Source organism: Oncorhynchus kisutch, linkage group LG7 (genome assembly GCF_002021735.2).
Source record: "Oncorhynchus kisutch isolate 150728-3 linkage group LG7, Okis_V2, whole genome shotgun sequence".
Lineage (NCBI taxonomy): Eukaryota > Metazoa > Chordata > Actinopteri > Salmoniformes > Salmonidae > Oncorhynchus > Oncorhynchus kisutch.
This window is the reverse complement of record NC_034180.2, coordinates 18,131,052-18,153,933: the sequence shown is the minus strand read 5'-3', so window position 1 is coordinate 18,153,933 and position 22,882 is coordinate 18,131,052. Positions and strand designations below refer to the sequence as shown.

At 42.3% G+C, this 22,882-nt stretch overlaps 1 protein-coding gene across 3 annotated transcripts; it reads left to right on the top strand.

Moving 5' to 3' along the window:
* The first annotated feature begins 63 nt into the window (after positions 1-63).
* ahi1 (Abelson helper integration site 1) lies at positions 64-22,869 on the top strand. Of its 3 annotated transcripts, none has more exons than XM_020487628.2 (27): positions 64-242; positions 2,309-2,376; positions 2,504-2,640; positions 2,779-3,404; positions 3,647-3,801; positions 4,018-4,207; positions 4,493-4,685; positions 4,818-4,913; positions 5,010-5,195; positions 5,492-5,641; positions 5,904-6,036; positions 6,935-7,058; positions 12,876-13,105; positions 13,267-13,373; positions 13,491-13,609; positions 15,139-15,269; positions 15,548-15,688; positions 16,792-16,982; positions 17,095-17,140; positions 17,219-17,271; positions 17,436-17,553; positions 18,112-18,170; positions 18,360-18,428; positions 20,232-20,394; positions 20,624-20,748; positions 21,173-21,252; positions 22,119-22,869. In XM_020487628.2, exons 2-27 carry the CDS (start codon positions 2,367-2,369, stop codon positions 22,309-22,311), a joined length of 3,825 nt encoding a protein of 1,274 aa, XP_020343217.1. In that variant the 5' UTR covers positions 64-242; positions 2,309-2,366; the 3' UTR covers positions 22,312-22,869. The 3 variants fall into 3 exon arrangements, with proteins under 3 accessions (XP_020343217.1, XP_020343215.1, XP_020343216.1); XM_020487626.2 differs by lacking the exon at positions 64-242 and adding an exon at positions 1,821-1,928; XM_020487627.2 differs by lacking the exon at positions 64-242 and adding an exon at positions 1,855-1,935.
* The last annotated feature ends 13 nt before the right edge of the window (positions 22,870-22,882 follow it).

The following is a 22,882-nucleotide window of genomic DNA, read 5'->3' as shown; positions in this document are numbered from 1 at the left end:
GAAACACAAGGACCTTCATTTTCAAAAAACAAAAGGTCAAATTGATACACACCTTGATATGGTTAAGGTTAGCGTTCTCACATGGTCATGTCTCCATGTTCCAATGATTGTTAACGGAAAACAAGACCTGTGCTAATTATATATCTAGCATGCTCCGACACCTGTGTGTAAGCTAACTCTGGAAGTGTAGTTTTGTTAAATGGAGGCACCCATAGCTGTATGGATTTTGCACAAATGTCACAGTAAGTGTATTTTTTTGTTGAAGGATTGTTTCTTGCTGATGAAAGATAAGGGACATATGTTTCGAAAGCTGCATCGCAAGCGATGATTTACACTTCTAAATGTTTAAACACAGTGTCGGGGTTGTAGTTCACATGAACCAGTCGTGGTCGAAGCTAACGGCTGAAAACTGCAGGGAGAAGGCAGAAAGCAGCCTCGAGTTTGAGAGCTAAAGTGATGGGATACCTCACTGCACAGCAATGACAAAGCAGATCGACTATTAAACTTATAACCAGCTGTCTCAAATAAACATGACACTTCCAGTGGGCTAAATGCTGAAATCAGCAACTCAAAACGACACTTACTCAGACTGAGGTGTGAAATCAATTAACACTGCCCCATGATTTCCTGATGCTTGTATATATTTTAATGCTTGTAGACAATACTGGGTTTGGGCAGTGGGGTTAAACCTGTTATTAGACTAGTGCACTACACATCCATTTACATTGCATGTGTCCAGTAGTGCACGAACTGCATGTATCTGGTGCAGCTCAGAAGTATAGGACGCAAAAGATTCTCTTCTTCCTCAGACAGCTAACGTTACATCTTGACAGCGCCTTTATACACTCCTTCATTTTAAGAAGTTCAGCTGACAATCTCTTTACATGTGCGTCGAAGTTCTTCAGCAGTTGCGCACACTTCACATATTCTAGTGGCCATTTCCAAAGTAAAGTGAAAACATTCACTATAGTAAAACATTGGTATTGTTCAAATACATTTCAAGTAGGCTATGGGTTACTTATTCGTAATATTCCAGTAGCCGCACTCAGGTGTCAGTGTTCTTCTCAAGCCTTTAAAACAAAAAGACATTTATTTAACTCAAGTCAGTTAATTAAGAAAAAACATCTTATTTACCATGACAGCCTACCGGGGAACAGTGGGTTAACATATTTTTTCCGCTCGGGGATTCGATCTAGCAACCTTTCGGTTACTGGCCTAAAGCTCTAACCACTGGGCGGCCTTCTTGCTTATTTCATGCACCAAAAACATGCATCTGCAAAAGGCTACTAAAATATTATACCAGGGCCAAGTTCAGCTGCTAAACGTTTTCGAACGTTGCATATAGAAATGCCATGGCTAGAGCTGATGTGATTCTACATGTCAGAGAGATATGTTTGTTCTAAGTAGGCTATTTCTATCTGAGCGTTGCGTCCTGCTGAACTCGCAACTGTATGTGGGGACTGCATGTTTCTTTGCCATTGCACATATTCTGAGCTTGTTCATTACATACAACGAAATATGACTTAACATTCATTAAAATGCTAAATACGTAAAAGATAAATGCATATACGTTTTCCTGTGAATGAATTGCTATCCAAAAGTAGAGTTCTGCAGAGTAGATTCAGATATGGTGAAAAAATGGCTGATGTGCAATGTCTTGGATACATTTTCATCTATATATTCTCCAAGTAAATATTACTGATTGATAAAAGTTACATTGCACACATATTGCTACAAAATTAAATGGGATTCAGCCGGACGTTAGATGGGCAGAGGATACTTTCGCTCCGCGATGATCATTGGTGAAATCGAAGACCAAGGCTGAAACGTCATCCAGAATATTTTTACCCTATCACTGCTGTTGTTGTTTTGGAAACCATCGCAACGGAGCCAGTGGCGTGGTCCCAATCGTTTACTCAAATATTGTGGTAAATTGTATGTTTTTCAGGTTGTCGATGTTAGTCTGCATGTACATTCACGTAAATAAACAATATTGCAAAACACCGCTAAGTTTGGCATCATTGTGGTCACCCTAGCTAGCCAGATTAGCTAGCATGAGCTAATGTCAGTAACGTTAGCAACTTAGCTATAACGGCAAGCTAGCTAGTCAGCTAGCTATGTTTGTTGTCATCAGTTGAATAGGCCTAACCCATCTGGTCAAAATGGACTAACTAGGCAGGCTTGCATATTGTTCAAATAAAATTGAGAAAAGTTCCATTGTTTACAGTCAGACCCATACCATTGTATTGTTAGTTAACTAGATAGCTAAATTAGCTATCTGATTAGTCTGCTGCCTTGCATTTTTTAGGAGGAAAATCTCCCTTGGCCCTTTGCATGCAGAATGAGTGTCACTTCAGCATTCGAGAATGCCAGCAGGTGAGTACACACAATTGCAGTATTTTCCAAACATTGACTGTATTGTAGCTACATAGCATGGTTAATAAATGAATACCTGGCCTTATGAATAAAGTAAACAGAGTAGCACACTATATCTCTTCTCTAGGTGAGAGTGAAGCCAGAGCTAAAACCAGGGCCAGATTTGACGAGGTCTTCAAGAGATACACTGAGCCGGCTACATTGGAGAAGAAAAAAGTGAAGAAGAAGAAGAGCCCAGATCAGCCAGAGCAGGAGAGTATTGTGGTAAGTTGGAAATGGTCAGATCAAGAAGGTTTGGCGCTGAAATCACTTTAACAATATTTGTTGTGCATGGTCTCTGTAAAATTAACTTCCATGCACATAAATGTATATTCTTACCTATTCTTACCTCTTCTTGTTCAGCTCCAAACTTTGAAACAAAACCTTGACATTGTGAAAGACCTAGAGGACGATGAGACTGTTCATCAGAACACCTACCACGCTGACCAGGGAAGCCCTCGTTTCACCAAGAACAAGCGTAGGGAGAGGGAGGTAACAGAGAAGGTCAACAACAACAACAATGGGAACCAGGATGAGGAGGAGCAACCAACCAAAGGGAAGAGGAAAAGTAAAAGGGAGCTGCCTCCAGCCCCAGTGCAGCAGGAGGACAGTTATATCATTCAAATCGACCAGACTGATAGTACTGCTGGAAATGCCAAAACACCCAAATCCAAGGCCTCCTTAGAGTCGGAAGACCCTGCAAATATACAGAGGAGAAAGAGTAAGAAAGGGTACAGCAAAGGAGGAGAGGAGGTGTCCGGGGTCCAGGGTGAGGTTGCGGTGGAAGCCGAGGATGAGTTACTTCATGAGTACCAGAAGCAGATGGCACAGGAAGAGGAGATGGCTACTGTGAAGAAGACTGTACACAAGAAGTCAACAACAGACAAGACCAACGCTGCCACTCAGGAAGTAGTAGCATTAAACAATGAAGGTGCAAAGAAGAAGAAGAAGAAGCTGAGGTCGTCATTGGATCCGGAGAGGGAGACGAGGTGTGTAGAAGTCTTACAGGATAACTAGTGAGGTTTACATGAACCTGGAAGAAAGCTGTAAATGTCCTAGCCAGATCTGTTTGTTCTATCTTGGCATCCTTTATGGACATATTCTTGGCATAACAATGTCCATAGAAGTTGGCTAAAAAGCAAAAACAGATCTGGGACCAGGCTATAAACCTAAATTACCCACTAATACCATAGACCAGATTATCATATTTATTTTCCATTTTGTTTTACAGTATGATAGAAGATCTGCAGAGCAGCCAGTCTGACGACGTCACTGAAAGGAAGAGGTCCAAAGAGAAGAGCCAAGAAAGCCACCAAGAGGACGACGAGGAGGACAGACTAGAATCTTTCAAATCAAAAGGCAAAAAGAAGAAAAAAATAAAACAATGTGGGTATAAAAAGAAAACATTCAGCTGGTCATACAACTTGCATTATGAACAGTTAGGAATTATGTGGCTAAGCTGTGTGGAATTATGTGGCTAATCTTCAGTAACATTAGTTAGTGTGATACTATGGTACGAAGATATGGAAGCACAAAATACTCTACTTGAAAGGTGAATAACATGATAATAACATTGAGTAACACTTCTTTCCTTGGTGGTAGTGGTGAAGGAGGAGAGTGATACAGAGATTGTTGAAACTCCTCGGAGACCAGTCTTTGATGACAACCTGGTCCTGGGAGTCTACATCCACAGGACAGACCGCCTGAAGACTGACCTGCTAGTCTCACACCCCATGGTCAAGATCCACGTTATTGACGAGATGACTGGGCAATACGTGAAAAAAGAGGACAGGTGAGAAATGGTTTTGTTAGTTTGTGATTTTGTTAATTGTGGGTTTTTGATGTTATCAGCTTGGTGGTCCAGATCTGTTTGTGCTGTTATTCAACTCCTATGGTTGTTGTTTGGAAATAAACATAGCAGCTTAAATCGATCTGACTATGACCATAGCAGTTGGCAGCACAAACCAATCTGGAACCAGGCTAATTGTTAAATGTTGCCGTCAACAACAAATGTAAAAACTGGTGGTGACGAGAATTGTGATCGAATAATTTTTGTGTCCCTCTCCATATTTTGCAGTCACCGCCCGGTCTCGTCATTCTACGAGCAGGAGAGTGTGGAGCATATCCTTCCCATCATCACCCAGCCTTTTGACTTCAAGAAGAACAAATCAACAGTTCCAGAGTGGGATGAGCAGATCATCTTCAACGAGCGCTTTGGATATTTCCTCCAGGATAACCATGAAGGCCCTAGAGTTATGCTCTTTTTTGAGGTAAAAATAATGAAAAGAGGATGGGTTTGTGACACCAATATCTTGACACACGTCAAGCATTAACCAGACGTAAACTCAAAACTTTTTTCCTAAAGGCCATTTTGAAAAGATTGTCTTTTAAATATGTTTCAGGTCCTGGATTTTATGACCATGGAAGAAGCCAGAGCCAATGTTGATGTCGACAGACATGAACGAGGTTTTCGAAAAATCGCCTGGGCATTTCTAAAGGTAATGCATTTAGAAATATTTTCAGTTATGAACATCCATTATTGAAGAAAAAAAGAGATTTGTAACAATTTATTTCTACATCTCGGCTCCCTGCAGCTTGTGGGCACTAACGGAGTGCTGAACATCGACAGTAAACTGCGTTTGCAGCTCTTCTGTCCCCCTCCCCGGGGCAAGAGACAAGAAAATACCATTGAGGTAGTGGACTGGTGGAGGAGATATCCCCGTAGCAGATACACATCCACCCTCTACATCACTGTGAAAGGCCTCAAACTACCTGATCATGTAAGTCGATACTGCTTTGAAATCATACTACACAAACATGTTACTGATATGTCTGCTTTAGCAAAACTACTACCACCACTATGATGATAATGCTAATAATACTAATAGCAGTAGTACAATAGTAATCTATTAGTACGTTTGTAGTAGTAGCAGTTTAGTTGTAGAAATCAAATCTTCATCCATAAGGAGTTGCTGTTTTGGGCTGTTTTATTTCCCAAAGGGTGAGTTGTGGTTTGGTCCAATGCTGTTTTAGGCTGTTGAGGTTTGACCATATGCTGTGCTGGTCTGTTGTGTAGGTGGACCCTAGTATCCGCTCCATGATGGCCCTGCAGCAGGAGAGAGGCTCCACTTCCTTTAGCGAGCTGCAGAGTGAGATCACCAGGAGAACCATAACACAACCTCTAGGCAACAAACCTGAGCTCCGCTGGAGCAGAATGCCTGGCCAGGTCTGTTTACTAAAGAACTTCTATTCTAAGAATCTCGACTCTCTGTTCTATCTCTGTTCTGTTGTCTAACAGTATCTAACTGCTACCCAATTCAAGGGCTGTCCAATTGTTGTTATAAAGTCATGATGGCATGTTGAGAAACACAACTTTGAGACAACATTTACACAACGTTCTGTGGTGGTCGTGCGTTTGCTGGGAAATCCAGAAATGCCATCAATTATCCCCAGATGTGTTATTTGATGAAGTTGTATTTGTGTTGCAGGTGTGCCGGATCCCTAATAAGCCCATGCTGTCGTTCCGTGGTGGTCAGATGGGTTGTTTCACGATACGATTCTCCCACGACGGGAGGAAGCTGGCTGCTGCGTGTGCTGACAGAGATGCCTTCCCCATCATAGGTAAGAATTGTAAACCCCTACTCAGAGCCACCTTAGTGCTCAGTGCCTTCAGAAAGTATTTATACCCCTTGACTTATTCCACATTTTGTTGTGTTACAGCCTGAATAAAAAATGGATTATATAGATAATTTTTCTCACCCATCTACACACAATACCCTATAATGACAAAGGGAAAACATGTTTTTAGAAATGCAATACAGAAATGTCTCATTTACTTAAGTATTCACACCCCTGAGTCAATACTTTGTAGTCTTTCTGGGTAAGTCTCTAAGAGCTTTCCACACCCTGATAGTGCAACATTTCCCCATTATTATTTCAAAAATTCATCAAGCTCTGTCAAATTGGTTGTTGATCATTGCTAGACAACAATTTTCAAGTCATACTGTAACTCGGCCGCACAGGAACAGTCACTGTCTTCTTGGTAAGCAACTCCAGTGTAGATTTGGCCTTGTGTTTTAGGTTATTGTCCTGCTGGAAGGTGAATTCATCTCCCAGTGTCTGGTGGAAAGCAGACTGAACCAGGTTTTCCTCTAGGATTTTGCCTGTACTTAGCTCCATTCCGTTTATTTTTTTTATCCTGAAAAACTCCACAGTACTTAATGATTACAAGCATATCTATAACATATGCTTGAAAATATGGAGAGTGGTACTCAGTAATGTTTTGGATTTGGCCCAAACATAACACTTTGTATTCAGGACAAAAAGTTTAATTGCTTTGCCAAAGTTTTTGCAGTATATCTTTGGTGCCTTGCTGCAAGTGTGAAAATACCCTAAAACGTCACTTACACTGAGCTAAGGAGATTGATTCACTTGAGGAATGAATTCTGTGTGCTTACCCCAAACAGGTGTGAATTTTTGTATTTTATTTTTGAAGTTCTCATCGTTTTTTTTTTCTCAGTGTATGAGATTCCTTCAGGCAAGGTGTTGGCTGCCTTCAACGGCCACCTCAGTATCGTGTATGATCTCTGCTGGTCCAGAGACGACTGGAGCCTCCTGTCTTCCTCCTCTGATGGCACCGTCAGGTAAATGGTCTACCTGTACCTCAAATATACCCTGCCTGGGAAGGATAAACATGGAGCCTCGATTAGATTACGCTGATGCTTAGGATATATTTGTGTATGTGTTGTCACTAATATAATGGATTGAAGTCATACCCACATAGCTCCTCTAGGGGGAATGTGTGCACTAGGCACAATGCCTCTAATGGCGCTGTAAAGGATTTCCTCCTCTTCTTCCGAAGAGGAGAGGCGAAAAGGATCAGAGGACCAATATGCGGCGTGGTAAGTGTCCATGGTTCTTTTAATATGTAAACTTACTCATGAACAACTGATACAACAAAACAAGAAACGTGTGAAACCCTAAACAGCCCTATCTGGTGCAAAACACAAAGACAGGAACAATCACCCACAAACACACAGTGACACCCAGGCTACCTAAGTATGATTCTCAATCAGAGACAACTAGTGACACCTGCCTCTGATTGAGAACCATACTAGGCCGAAACATAGAAATACCCAAATCATAGAAAAACAAACATAGACTGCCCACCCAACTCACGCCCTGACCATACTAAATAAATACAAAACAAAGGAAATAAAGGTCAGAACGTGACAGGCGCATGCACAATATACTGTATAATATACTGAACAAAAATATAAACTCAACATGTAAAGGGTTGGGCCATGTTTCATGAGCTGAAATAAAATATCCCAGAAACGTTCCAAATGCACAAAAACCTTATATTGCCCACCCATAGCTGCGCCCCTTACGAGTCATGTGAAATCCATAGATTAGGGCCTAATGAATTTATTTCAATTGACTGATTTCCTTATAGAAATTGAATCAAATTTTATTTGTCACATACACGTGTTTAGCAGATGTTATTGTGGGTGTAACGAAATGCTTGTGTTTCTAGCTCTAATAGTGCAGTAATATTTAACACTAATATCTAACAATTTCACAACAATACACACAAATCTAAAGGAATGGAATTAAGAATATATAAATATTTGGGCGAGTAATGTTAGAGCGGCATAGACTAAGATACAGTAGAATTGGATAGAATACAGTATATGCATATGAAATGAGTAATGCAAAATATGTAAACAATATTAATAAAGTGACTAAACCAAATCAAATGTATTTATATAGCCCTTCGTACATCAGCTGATATCTTAAAACCCCAAACAGCAAGCAATGCAGGTGTTGAAGCACGTTGGCTAGGAAAAACTCCCTAGAAAGGCCAAAACCTAGGAAGAAACCTAGAGAGGAACCAGGCTATGAGCGGTGGCCAGTCCTCTTCTGGCTGTGCCGGGTGGAGATTATAACAGAACATGACCAAGATGTTCAAATGTTCATAAATGACCAGCATGGTCAAATAATAGGTCTGGGACAGGTAGCACGTCCGGTGAACAGGTCAGGATTCCATAGCCGCAGGCAGAACAGTTGAAACTGGAGCTGCAGCACGGCCAGGTGGACTGGGGACAGCAAGGAGTCATCATGCTAGGTAGTCCTGAGGCATGGTCCTAGGGCTCAGGTCCTCCGAGAGAGAGAAAGAAAGAGAGAATTAGAGAGAGCATACTTAAATTCACACAGGACACTGGATAAGACAGGAGAAGTACTCCAGATATAACAAACTGACCCTAGCCCCCCAACACATAAACTACTGCAGCATAAATACTGGAGGCTGAGACAGAAGGGGTCAGGAGACACGGTGGCCCCATCTGATGATACCCCCGGACAGGGCCAAACAGGAAGGATATAACCCCACCCACTTTTCCAAAGCGCAGCCCCCATACCACTAGAGGGATATCTTCAACCACCAACTTACCATCCTGAGACAAGGCCGAGTATAGCCCATAAAGATCTCCGCCACGGCACAACCCAAGGGGGGCCGCCAACCCAGACAGGAAGATCACAGCAGTGACTCAACCCACTCAAGTGACGCACCCCTCCTAGGGACGGCATGAAAGAGCACCAGTAAGCCAGTGACTCAGCTCCTGTAATTGGGTTAGAGGCAGAGAATCCCAGTGGAAAGAGGGGAACCGGCCAGGCAGAGATAGCAAGGGCGGTTCGTTGCTCCTGTGTCTTTCCGTTCACCTTCACACCCCTGGCTCAGACTACACTCAATAATAGGACCTACTGAAGGGATGAGTCTTCAATAAAGGTTGAGTCTGCGTCTCTCACATGGGGTTGGAGGCAGAGAATCCCAGTGGAAAGAGGGGAACCGGCCAGGCAGAGATAGCAAGGGCGGTTCGTTGCTCCAGAGCCTTTCCGTTCACCTTCACACTCCTGGGCCAGACTACACTCAATCATATGACCCACTGAAGAGATGAGTCTTCAGTAAAGACTTAAAGGTTGAGACCGAGTTTGCGTCTCTCACATGGGTAGGCAGACCATTCCATAAAAATGGAGCTCTATAGGAGATAGCCCTGCCTCCAGCTGTTTGCTTAGAAATTATAGGGACAATTAGGAGGCCTGCATCTTGTGACCGTAGCGTACGTGTAGGTATGTACGGCAGGACCAAATCAGAGAGATAGGTAGGAGCAAGCCCATGTACTGCTTCGTAGGTTAGCAGTAAAACCTTGAAATAAGCCTTTGTCTTGACAGGAAGCCAGTGTAGGGAGGCTAGCACTGGAGTAATATGATCAAATTTTTTGGTTCTAGTCAGGATTCTAGCAGCCGTATTTAGCACTAACTGAAGTTTATTTAGTGCTTTATTCGGGTAGCCGGAAAGTAGAACATTGCAGTAGTCTAACCTAGAAGTAACAAAAGCATGGATGAATTTTTCTGCATAATTTTGGACAGTTTCAGTTTCTGATTTTTGCAATGTTACGTAGATGGAAAAAAGCTGTCCTTGAAACAGTCTTGATATGTTCGTCAAAAGAGAGATCAGGGTCCAGAGTAACGCTGAGGTCCTTCACAGTTTTATTTGAGACGACTGTACAACCATTAAGATTAATTGTCAGATTCAACAGAAGATCTCTTTGTTTCTTGGGAGCATCTCTGTTTTGTCCGACTTTAAAAGTAGAAAGTTTGCAGCCGTCCACTTCCTTATGTCTGAAACACAGGCTTCTAGCGAGGGCAATTTTGGGGCTTCACCATGTTTCACTGAAATGTACAGCTGTGTGTCATCCGCATAGCATTGAAAGTTAACATTATGTTTTCGAATGACATCCCCAAGAGGTAAAATATATAGTGAAAACAATAGTGGTCCCAAAACGGAACCTTGAGGAACACCGAAATTTACAGTTGATTTGTCAGAAGACAAGCCATTCACAGAGACAAACTGATATCTTTCCGACAGATAAGATCTAAACCAGGCCAGATCTTGTCCGTGTTGACCAACTTGGGTTTCCAATCTCTCCAAAAGAATGTGGTGATCGATGGTATCAAAAGCAGCACTAAGGTCTAGGTGCACGAGGACAGATGCAGAGTCTAGTGTTCCATTATTAAAGTGGCCAGTGATTCCAAGTCTATGTACAGTGGGGCAAAAAAGTATTTAGTCAGCCACCAAGTTCTCCCACTTAAAAAAATGAGAGAAGCCTGTAGGTTTCATCATAGGTACACTTCAACTATGACAGACAAAATGAGAAAAATCACATTGTAGGATTTTTAATGAATTTATTTGCAAATTATGGTGGAAAATAAGTATTTGGTCAATAACAAAAGTGAATCTCAATACTTTGTTATATACCCTTTGTTGGCAATGACAGAGGTCAAACGTCTTCACAAGATTTTCACACACTGTTGCTGGTATTTTGGCCCATTCCTCCATGCAGATCTCCTCTAGAGCAGTGATGTTTTGGGGCTGATGCTGGGCAACGCGGACTTTCAACTCCCTCCAAAGATTTTCTATGGGGTTGAGATCTGGAGACTGGCTAGGCCACTCCAGGACCTTGAAATGCTTCTTGCGAAGCCACTCCTTCGTTGCCCGGGCGGTGTGTTTGGGATCATTGTCATGCTGAAAGACCCAGCCACGTTTCATCTTCAATGTCCTTGCTGATGGAAGGAGGTTTTCACTCAAAATCTCACGATACATGGCCCCATTCATTCTTTCCTTTACACGGATCAGTCATCCTGGTCCCTTTGCAGAAAAACAGCCCTAAAGCATGATGTTTCCACCCCCATGTTTCACAGTAGGTATGGTGTTCTTTGGATGTAACTCAGCATTCTTTGTCCTCCAAACACGACGGGCTGAGTTTTTACCAAAAAGTTTTATTTTGGTTTCATCTGACCATATGACATTCTCCCAATCTCCTTCTGGATCATCCAAATGCTCTCTAGCAAACTTCAGACGGGCCTGAACATGTACTGGCTTAAGCAGGTGGACACGTCTGGCACTGCAGGATTTGAGTCCCTGGCGGCGTAGTGTGTTACTGATGGTAGGCTTTGTTACTTTGGTCCCAGCTCTCTGCAGGTCATTCACTAGGTCCCCCCGTGTGGCTCACAGTTCTTGTGATCATTTTGACCCCACGGGGTGAGATCTTGCGTGGAGCCCCAGATCGAGGGAGATTATCAGTGGTCTTGTATGTCTTCCATTTCCTAATAATTGCTCCCACAGTTGATTTCTCCAAACCAAACTGCTTACCTATTGCAGATTCAGTCTTCCCAGCCTGGTGCAGGTCTACAATTTTGTTTCTGGTGTCCTTTGACAGCTCTTTGGTCTTGGCCATAGTGGAGTTTGGAGTGTGACTGTTTGAGGTTATGGACAGGTGTCTTTTATACTAATAACAAGTTCAAACAGGTGCCATTAATACAGGAAACGAGTTGAGGACAGAGGAGCCTCTTAAAGAAGAAGTTACAGGTCTGTGAGAGCCAGAAATCTTGCTTGTTTGTAGGTGACCAAATACTTATTTTCCACCATAATTTGCAAATAAATTCATAAAAAATCCTACAATGTGATTTTCTGGATTTTTTTTCTCTGATTTTGTCTGTCATAGTTGAAGTGTACCTATAATGAAAATGACAGGCCTCTCTCATCTTTTTAAGTGGGAGAACTTGCACAATTGGTGGCTGACTAAATACTTTTTTGCCCCACTGTATATAGGGAAGCAGCCTCTAATGTGCTAGTGGTAGCTATTTAACAGTATTTAACAGTCTGATGGCCTTGAGATAGAAGCTGTTTTTCAGTCTCTCGGTCCCAGCTTTGACACCACCCTCTGGAGAGCCTTGTGGTTGCGGGCAGTACAGTTGCCGTACCAGGTGGTGATACAGCCCGACAGGATGCTCTCAATTGTTGCATGTGTAAAAGTTTGTGAGGGTTTTAGGTGCCAAACCAAATTTCTTCAGCCTCCTGAGGTTGCACCTTCTTCACCACACTGTCTGTGTGGGTGGAGCATTTCAGTTTGTCAGTGATGTGTATGCCGAGGATCTTGATGCTTTCCACCTTCTCCACTACGGTCCTGTCGATGTGGATAGGGGGGTGCTCCTTCTGCTGTTTCCTGAAGTCCACGATCATCTCCTTTATTTTGTTGACGTTGGGTGAGAGGCTATTTTCCTGGCACCACACTCCCAGGGAGGTGAGGACCTCACCTTCTCCCTGTAGGCTGTCTCGTCTTTGTTGGTAATCAGCCCTACTACTTTTGTGTATATGAACTGTAACTCAGTAAAAATTGTTGCATGCTGAGTTTATATTTTTGTTCAGTATCAATGATGTGTGGTGTAGTACGCTCAGTAACATGAGGACACGGTGGTTATAAGTAAGGGTGAGTTTACTCAGCATGCTTAGCACTCCGTACATCATCAGCACTTGCATTCTCTTCTTTGACATGTCTGATATCCTGTTTTAATTATTCAACACTATGATCCCTCTCAACCCTCTCAATTGTTTCTTGCAGAGTGTGGAACGTGCAGAGGCTCCAGGCCATCGCCCAGAAGGTGCTCCCCCACCCGTCGTTTGTCTACTGTGCTCAGTACCATCCTACGGCCCAGGGCATGGTGGTGACGGCTGGGTACGACTGTCTGGTGAGGGTCTGGAGGGTGAACGTCAAAGATGTCAACGGACTGCTGCTCCAGGAGTTCGAGGGTCACAAGAGCTTCATCAACGCTCTGTGTTTCGACTCCGAAGGTACGGAATCAGTAAATCAATCAATCAAATTTTTTATGGAGCACTTTTTACTCCAGCAGTCTCTTTCTGTTAGAGAATAACAGTTTTTTTTGGTTCCTGGCTAGAGTATCTATTCATGGCATTTGGTGGATGTGTAATGTGTTTATTGTATATTTATTCAGGAAACCGAATGTTCTCTGCGGACAACGTTGGGTTCATCATTGTGTGGAGGACGTCGGTTGATGACCGTCTGCATCAGAGACCGTGTCGTCACTGGAAGATTGAGAAGGTTTGAGAACAATAATTTTATTGCATGAAATGTTCACCCCAAATGTGTCTTATGCTGGTGACAATGTCCCCTCTGGGGGTCAAGGAAGTCTATTCAGTCATTTATTTTGTCCTGCAGGAGATAGGAGAGAGTGACCTGAGTGGGCTTCCCATCAACACGTTAGAGGTCCATCCTAATGGTCGCCGTCTACTGATCCACGCCAAAGACAGCGTTGTCAGGGTGATGGATCTCAGAGTGTAAATATACATTTTTTAAAAGCCCAATTGAGACCAGAGCCTCATTCGCAATGGTGCCCTGAGTACAAAAATGTTCACTATCTTTGTACTTGTTCCCAACATGTTATTATGATCGATATACACAAAGGGGGGTCCGACCTGATACTAAATGGGTGTACCAGTTTATTAGGTTTATTTATTACCGGGACGGACCCCCTTTTGCCTCCAGAACAGCCTGAATTCTTCAGGGAATGGATTCTACAATGTGTCAGAAAAACATTCGTTGCTCAAGGGACCTAACATGTACCAGGCAGGATGGGGTCCATGGACTCATGCTGCTTAGGCCAAATCCTGACTCTGCCAACAACATGACACAACAGGAACTGGGATTCATCGGACCAGGCAATGTTTTTGCACTCGTCAATTGTCCAGTGTTGGTGATCGCGTGCCAACTGGAGAAGCTTCTTCTTGTTTTTAGCTGGTAGGAATGAAACCCGGTGTGGTCTTCTGCTGCAATAGCCCATCCGTGACAAGGATCAATGAGTTGTGTGTTCAGAGATGCCGTTCTGCACACCACTGTTGTACTGCACCGTTATTTGTCAGTTTGTGGCCCTCCTGTTAGCTTGCACAGTGATTCTTTCCATTCTCCTTCGACCTCTCATCAACGAGCTGTTTTCGCCCACAGTACTGCCACTGACTGGATGTTTTTTGTTTGTCGCACCATTCTCGGTGAACCCTAGACACTGCTGTTGGCAATTGATGTTATTCTTCAATAACACGAACTCCAGAGCAAATCAGGGGGAGAAAAATAGGTTTATTTGAAAAGGACAAACAAGATGTTATGCTGAGAGATAGATATTCAGTCTCCCCTCTCCTCAGCTTTTCTCCACTGAACAAAGGAACAGGATGTCATTTATAACCCCCCACACTATCCTGGGGTTGACCAATCAGAAGTCCTTGCAGGACAACTTGGCCAATGGCCAAATAACAAGTATCCTGCCCCCGACTCAATGTATAGACCCATGACAACGTAGCACACGTCGCTCTGAGTTCAGGAGTGACATTCCACAGATCCTTAACGGATGTTGAACTGAAACCCAACTCCTATTTACAAATCGCTATTGACCATTAGTACTCTAGTGCTCTCGTCCTCTCATCCTCTGTGTTGTGTATTTATCTTAAAAATGTTCCTATACTACCATGCATGAAAATCCCAGGAGGGCGGCTGTTTCTGATATACTGGATCCGGCGCGCCTGTCACTGACGATCATACCACGCTCAAAGTCGCTTATGTCACTCATTTTTTCCATTCTAACATTAAATCGAACAGTAACTGAATGCCTCGATGCCTGTCTGCCTGCTTTATATAGCAAGCCACGGCCACGTGACTCACTGTCTGTAGGAGCAATCCATTTTTGTGAACGGGGTGTATCTAATAAACTATCCGGTGAATGTAGTTCTGTATTGCCACAACTCGAGTAAGTTTCCATGTCCTTTTATTGATCTAATGTACAGACTTCTAAAATGTGTTTGTGTGTGTGTTGTTGCAGATTGGCTGTGAAGAAATACACAGGTGCCACTAACTACAGGGAGAGGATCCACAGCACGTTCACACCCTGTGGGAGCTTCATCTTCTCAGGCAGCGAGGATGGAATGGCCTACGTGTGGAACGCAGAAACAGGTGAGGACAAGACAGCCACATCTGATCAGCCAGTATGAATTTAGACACAAACTAATCATCTATGCACTTAGGGACAGTTTCCCGATATCCAGATTAAGTATAGTCCTGGACTAAAAAACCTGCTCAATGGATAATCTCCATTGAAATAGTTTTTTTGTTCCAGGACTAATTTAAATCTATATCTGGGGAAACTGTCTCTAGCTAAGTGCATGCGTTGTTTTTTTTGTTTTGTTGTTATGATCAATAATAACTGCTGGTTTTGTGCCTGCATCTACCAGGTGACCAGGTGGCGGTGTACTCTGAGCTGTGTTACCCCACAGCCCTCCGTGGTGTGGGCTTCCACCCTCATGAGAACATGGTGGCCTTCTGTGCCTTCGGTCAGAACCAGCCTGTGCACGTCTACTTGTACGACCGCAGAGGTGAGCAGCTCATTATTGTACTGAGATCGATCACGCAATGAGAAGGTCTTAGGAACACTCAGCTGTGCCTGAGTACCTTGCTCAGAGCATTCAAATAATTGTATTGTAAGAGGACAGTGGCGTTACCAAAGATGGTGGTTAAATAAAGATAGTTCGCTCATGCCATTTACCATTGTAAAATTGTTTAAATGTTCCTGTCTGTGTAGGTGGGCATTCCCTCTCTGTGTAGGTGGGCATGCTTTCCAACGTGAGTGAGGTAACAACTGGCTCTGGTCTACTTATTGTCCCCTCACTTCTCATCCCACCCAGAAAACATTTGCCAGTGAGATGTCTTGGTCTGGAGCATCCCCTCCGCGGGACGGGGGCCAATAAGTAGACCAGAGTGGCACTGCCTCGATCAGAATAAATTAGGGAATGGGATGTCTCTAACGTTGTTAAGTCTTGATTCCACACAACTTGAGTCATTAGTGTCGGAGCCATTTGACTGTTTATAGCAGGGGTGTCTGGCCCGCGGGTGGTTTGAGTAAAATAAAAAAAGTGTATAAATATACTTTTTTTAATTGGGGGGGGGGGGGGGGGGGGGGGTTGAGCTCAATATACTTTCAAATGACTAAAACCAAATTGAAACTGTGTAGAAATTATAATGGACCTACCTCATTCTTATACTTTCCAGCTCTTCCCAGCTCGCTATTAATCACAGAAATGGACACTAGATAGTCAGGGAGCATTGAAAATTCCCAAAATAATGGATAGAGGACAATGTTTTGGTAATTTTGACAGTGAGGAAAAATAACACATTTTTTTTTGGTGCCCTCCGGACCTTGTTGAAGACCGAATGAGGCCCCGGGGCAAAATGAGTTTGACACCCCTAGTTTATAGGCTTATGAATATTTTGTGTAAACTTAGTCTGTTTTGGGATGTTCGAAAATGGTAGGCCTTGAGATTGGGTAGACTGGATGAGTATTTTTGTGGACTGAGAGGAAAATGTGATTGATTTATTGGGAAAAGTACAACACAATTATACTTGTTTCCAACGTGGTCCCTGATGGAATACACACAATAAAGACAAAACAAAAACACATTTTCTCTCTGTTTCTTCTCAGCGGCCCAGCTGGAGGTGGAGAGTCTGAAGGGCCACAGCAGGTCTGGATCAGCCGACACTAAGATGTTCAGGAACACATCCGACCCAGTAACATTCCAGGACACCTCCGGAGCAGCCATGGACTGCTTCGCCAAAGCAGCCAGACTGTCTATGAAGATGCAGCGTGTCAAAGATAAACTGGACTCTGTTCTAGTGAGTACAAATCTTGTTTTGATTTAGTTTTAAAAACGTGAATGATATTTTTACCTCAAACTGAGGGTAAATCATTATACAAACTAACTAGAATTTACTCGTGTTTTTGTAGGAACCATCTCGGAGCTCCTCTGCTGTGGAACACCTGTATGAGCAAGGTATGCTTTAACAATGATATTGGTATGTTTATGCGACAATATGTTGACATTTGTTTGACATGTTTTTGTGGTTTGTAGATAAAGCGGGCATGTATCAGATGGGGAGGAGCCTATCTCAGGAAGCTGGCCCAGTAAGTAGTACTCTCATTAACTCTGTAAGCCCTTAAAATGAACCTTTTTATTGTCCACCAACCTCTGTGTGTATGTGTGTTGTCTGGAGGGGTTGGGATATAGCAGAACACATTTCAGTTTCCCTGTAATAATGGAAAATTAATGATTCTTCTGCTGTTTTCAGATGAGCTTGAACTCGTCCCTGCCTCCTCCGTCCCTCCTGTCACCACACTCCAAACTGCAGCTGTCTAGTTCCCTCGGAGCTCAGTTCACCCCCCAGGCAACTCTCACCTCCCAGAACCGTGAGTGGCTCTAGACATGTCCTTTTCTCTGAAAAAAATCGGTCCACTCCTCGCCTCCTGGCCTTCATTACCCTGATCCTTATTCTAAAAGAACTGACCAGGTGAAAGCCTGCCTAAAGATGAGCTTCCAACTGTCAAGTTTTTCCCTGTCAGTTCAGTTGAAGGGAAGGAGACAGATTTTACTGCTACAGGCCTATGAATCTAAGCAGCTCTGTGAACGAACCACTGTGTCGTCAATAATTTGTAAGAATTGAGGTCCGTTTACCCAAATGAGCTTAAGGACCCATTCATGCAGAATGAGAGCTTTGGCCAGACATTTCAACAACAAACCAAAGGAAGGATTTACCAAAACGCAACATTCCCAGACTCACTAGAGCTGTTAAGGATTTTACAGAGCAGCATGTTCACTGTACATAAAGACCATGACGGGCCTCTCCTTGTCTTCAACGCTGTCCGTAGGTGTTCACACACCTACGATAATGTATGCTTTGAGGTCTATCTTAGATTTTAATATATTCATCTGGTATTTCCTTTCTCTTCTTTCTCTTCTATTTGCAGGTGGTTTCAGCCCAGTGGGCCAGCATCTAGGAAGAGCTCCATCTCTCAGGCTACAGACTGTAAGGCATCGTTATAATGTTATGCTTTTCTTGTTGCTTCCTTTTATGTGTATTTTATTGGTTTTTAACAGTAACTTTATTTTAGTCTTGTGGGCTGAATATTTTCTTTATCTATCTGAAAGAAACCGACGTAACACATGAAGTTGAATATGGAATGGAAGTTTAGGAGCGTTCCCTTTCTTCCCTCAGAGCTTCCCTGATCATCTGTCTACAGCCATTAGAGTGGACGCAGATTCCTTGGTACCAGTTCAGCAAACGGTAAGTTCCTGTTTTTATTCTCACATTGACAACTGTATGCATTATAAGAACATACCAGAGGTGGGACCAAGTCATTGTTTTACAAGTCACAAGTAAGTCTCAAGTCTTAGCACTCAAGTCCAAGTCAAGTCCAGCAAGTCTCAAGTCCTAAACTTTTGAGTTTCGAGCCCTAAACAAGTCATAATGTGCTCTTCACCAAATGTATTACCATTTCATATTTTTAACAAGAGTAATAGTTAGTATATTACTTTTACACAAATCATGAATGCTTTTAAAAATATACATATTTATTACTTTTCAAATATACTCTATATTTCCATCGAAATACATGGGTAGTGTTGGTTCCATTTTTCTGTGCACCATTTTATTTACTTAACAAATAAGGAACACTCAAAATGTGCACTTATAAATCATAACAATTTTAATCAAAATAAAGCTGTAGACAGAAGTCAAACATCACACATACAACTGATGTCTCCTGAGTTCTGCAAAATAGGAAAAGTCCCAAGTTATTTTATTAAGTCCGAAGTCCAGCCCTAGTGATGTCACTGCATACGTCATTACCTTCTGCTCATCAGACCAAGCCCATGCATACACAGCTATACAAACTTGCAAGATAGATACAATAGTTCCAGTGTTTTCTAAGGGCTCAGCAATAGATTTCCACTCCCCAAGTTGATTTATAGTGGTATGTCTGACTAGTCTCTTAACTCTTTTACTCCCCTGCAGGGTTCTGTGTTTATCTTTGAAGTGCTTTCTCACATACCCCATGAAATAACTCACATATCTCTGACCTTTTCTTTATAAGAGGCAGAGACTAGAAAATAACTGTGAAACAATTTTTAACAATATATACATTATACAGTTTGTCTGTAGTCTAGGACCCTATAAATGTAATGGGGGAGGGGTCTTATAACCCTTCCCCTTCTATTAATACAACATAAGCATAATTCATTATTATAATACAATTGGTGCAGCCCTTATCATGACCCAAATTTGACCCCATCAGTAGCCATGAGAAAGACCCCCCTCCCCAATCGCCCAACCTTAGCACACACACACGTATGTCAATAGTTTTACGAACAGCAGTAACATCAGTCAGGATTTAGGCTACCAATTGCCTAGCCATTTGTAGCTCAATCTTGGGTGCAATGATCACGTTCCTGCACTGACTGACTGTGTGGAGGCTCATTGATTTGACGTTATGTTAGCCTACATGCTACACTAGTAAAGTTATAAATGATATAGCTGTCGGCTATATTAGCCACGACTTGCCGTTCTTTGTGCAGCTTCAAACGTCAAACACAGTTGACGTTTGTTGTTGCGCCTCCGTCTGTCATTTTCTTCCCGCATGTTTTGCAAGTTGCAATCCATTTTTTTTGTTGATACAGCGTAGTCTTTATATCTGAAAATAATAATTTGGGGTATCATCTTTCCAAGGGCTCCGTCTGAATTCACCTGCCGGCTGCTGTCCGATTCAAACTGTAATACGTTAAATGAAGAGTTGATGCACTGCACACTTTTTTTAATAGCATCATTTTTTATATTTGGGCTTGGGGAGGGTATCAAGTCAGTTCAAGTCAAAAGGCTCAAGTCCAAGATAAGTCACGAGTCATTGGTGTTAAAGTCGAGTTGCAAGTCATCATATTTGTGACTCGAGTCTGACTCGAGTCCAAGCCATGTGACTGGACTCTGGAACATACTATACCCAACAATCAAATATGACAATTTAAAATTATCCGTTATTTTAACACCATGGTCAACCATTCTTAAATCCTTTAAATTTCTCTTTCTTTCTGTCAGGTTGTCTCTTTGTATGACTACAGTGCTACCCGGTCAGATGAGTTAACGGTACAGCGTGGTGATGTCATCCATGTGCTCTACAAAGACAACGACAACTGGTGGTTTGGACGTCTGGCTAACGGACAGCAGGGATACTTCCCAGCTACCTATGTGGCGGAAGAGCGTAAGTAGAGCTTTATATATTTTCCACATTAATATAATATATGCACTTAACATCGTTCTCCAAAGCAACTTAATCCATATGGGAAACCCACCGTGGTGTTGCTAGCATACTCTTACCAACTCAGCCACACAGGACAATGAAAAAGAACCCATGTGGATATGGAGCCTATAAAGTCAAGTCTGTATGGATGTGTTGTTTGTTGCTGAGCTATTTCTCTCGTTTGCCCCAGGGGATTACAACGAGGAGCTGTCTCAGGCCCTAAAGGCACAGTCTGCCCTGTCTGAACAGACCGACCTATCAGTCCCCCCTTCTGAACGGACTGACCAATCAGATGGGAGGTTGACACCTACCAAGGTAAGGCGACTGGGTTCTGTTTCAGCGATCGTTGTGTGGTGTAGCTAAAGTGTCTCTTGGTTCTCATGGAGAAGGGAACTTCAAATAAAATCATTGATTGATGATTTATTTGAGAATTTACCCAGACATCTCCTCCACCAATACAGTCCTTGGCTCATCCTAGGTCGAAAATCGACAGGTTAAGACAACGTCGTCACAAATCTGGGACCAGCGATGTCGCTAACTACTAGCGCCGTTGCTAACTAGCATAGCTAGTCTCATTGTTTCAAAGAGTTATGGGATATTAGAATCCTGTTGTCTTAACCTTTGTCATCTTCAACCTAGAGATCATCTCGTTCCCCTTCTTCAGGGAACCAAGGTTGTAGGTATTACTGTTCAATTCCTTGTTCCTTCTCTTCTTTGATTACTCTCCCTCTGCTCACAGGTGTCAGCTGCTGTTGTCTCTGGGGAACTCAAGTTCATCTCTGAGCTGGACACAGACCCTGAGCAGCCTGCTGCCACCAAGTAAGTCCTCTTCCTCACAGCAACAGTCCTCATAAGTCACAGCAGTGGCTCCGATATCATCCCTGATAGTTCATTTTGTACACTCGTGTTCTAACCACATGGTGAGAAAATGGTAAGAAAATGAACTTACTAGATACATTATACGAGATACATTATTAGATGACATACAATTGGTTTAAGTGCTGACGTGTTAGATTATGTTCTGTCAGAGAGTTTGTTTTGGAACCAGTGTGTGGCACTGGAGGGCATGAAATCAGACTTTTGACAGCTTACAAAAGGGGTCTCTTGAGGTTCCATTTTAGGGCCTGCCCTTATTACACTGTATGATATAGGAAGAAATGGAAAATCTGCAGAACTCCCAACAATATTCTGACGGCACAATCGTTTACTCTTGTGCCTCTAAAATTGGCTTTTCTGGATTTACTAGCATTTGATGACATTCTCAAACAACTTTCTCAACAAATGGAGTCACTTGCAGATTTTAACTGTGAATTATGATTGTTTGATGATGATTCACTGATTTGAAATAGTATCTAGGCATTTGAACTAAGTTTTAGACAGCATATTGTAAACTTGTCCAAAAAGCTGAAACAATTATTTTCCCATAATGCTCTTTGGTCTTGTAGAGAGCTACGAAATACTTTGAACTGGGCAAGAGGGTATCTCTGAGTGAGTTTAAAACTCTGACTGAAATGTTGTTGACCGCTGTAATTGTTTGGAATGTATTTTCCTTGTATGTGCTCTTGTATTTTATGGTCATGCTGACTACTTCCTGCTGACCTCTTGCCAGTTCCCCTTCCTAAAGTTTTTTTGTATTTTTGTAAATTAATGTCAGGCCAATGTGTTTTTCCCCCATATTTCTCAAGAGTGAAGAAGAAGAAAAAGAAGTTAGTGAAGAAGTTAGAAGCTCCGTCATCACTACCACCGGCCACATTCTCCGACCCTGATGCCCCAGGAACGTCATCTACCAAGAGGAGGGCCAATGCTGCAGGCAGCAGACCACTGCCCCCCAGCCCCAGGAGAGGACAGTCTAACAGAGCCTTGGAGCCTGATACCTAGACCCATGGACCTATGGTTAAGAGTACACTAAGAGCTGTTTTTTAACACTAAATTCCCTTTTGAACAGAAGATAACAAATATGTTAATAATGAAACTATCCTGTAAAGCGTACACATATTGTTTTATTGTGGGGGGGGGGGGTTCAAATATTTTTTAAATGATGTCCGAATAACTATTGATTAAAAAAATTATTTTAGAACATCTGAATTTTAAAAAGTTTACTATTATGTCCTATAATGTAGTATCAGTCCTGGAGAGATTTTGTATGTTTGGCTGTTTTCATCCTATTTATTGGAGTAATGCATTCATTGACTTCTGTAACCTGTTTGTTATGAGTTATAAGAAAGGCATATACTTATTAATACTACAGTTTTATTTTTATAGCTTAAAGGGATGAGGAAAGTCGTGATCACCAAAGTGTCACCAATACAATAAAAAATAGTTGCCAAGTGAATTGTTTGTATATGTATTTCTGTAATTACAGAAAATTACAGTTGCTAGTCATATCTTTAAATATGTCTGCAGTGATTATGTTAAATATAACAACTTTGAAATGTGTTATGAGTGAGGA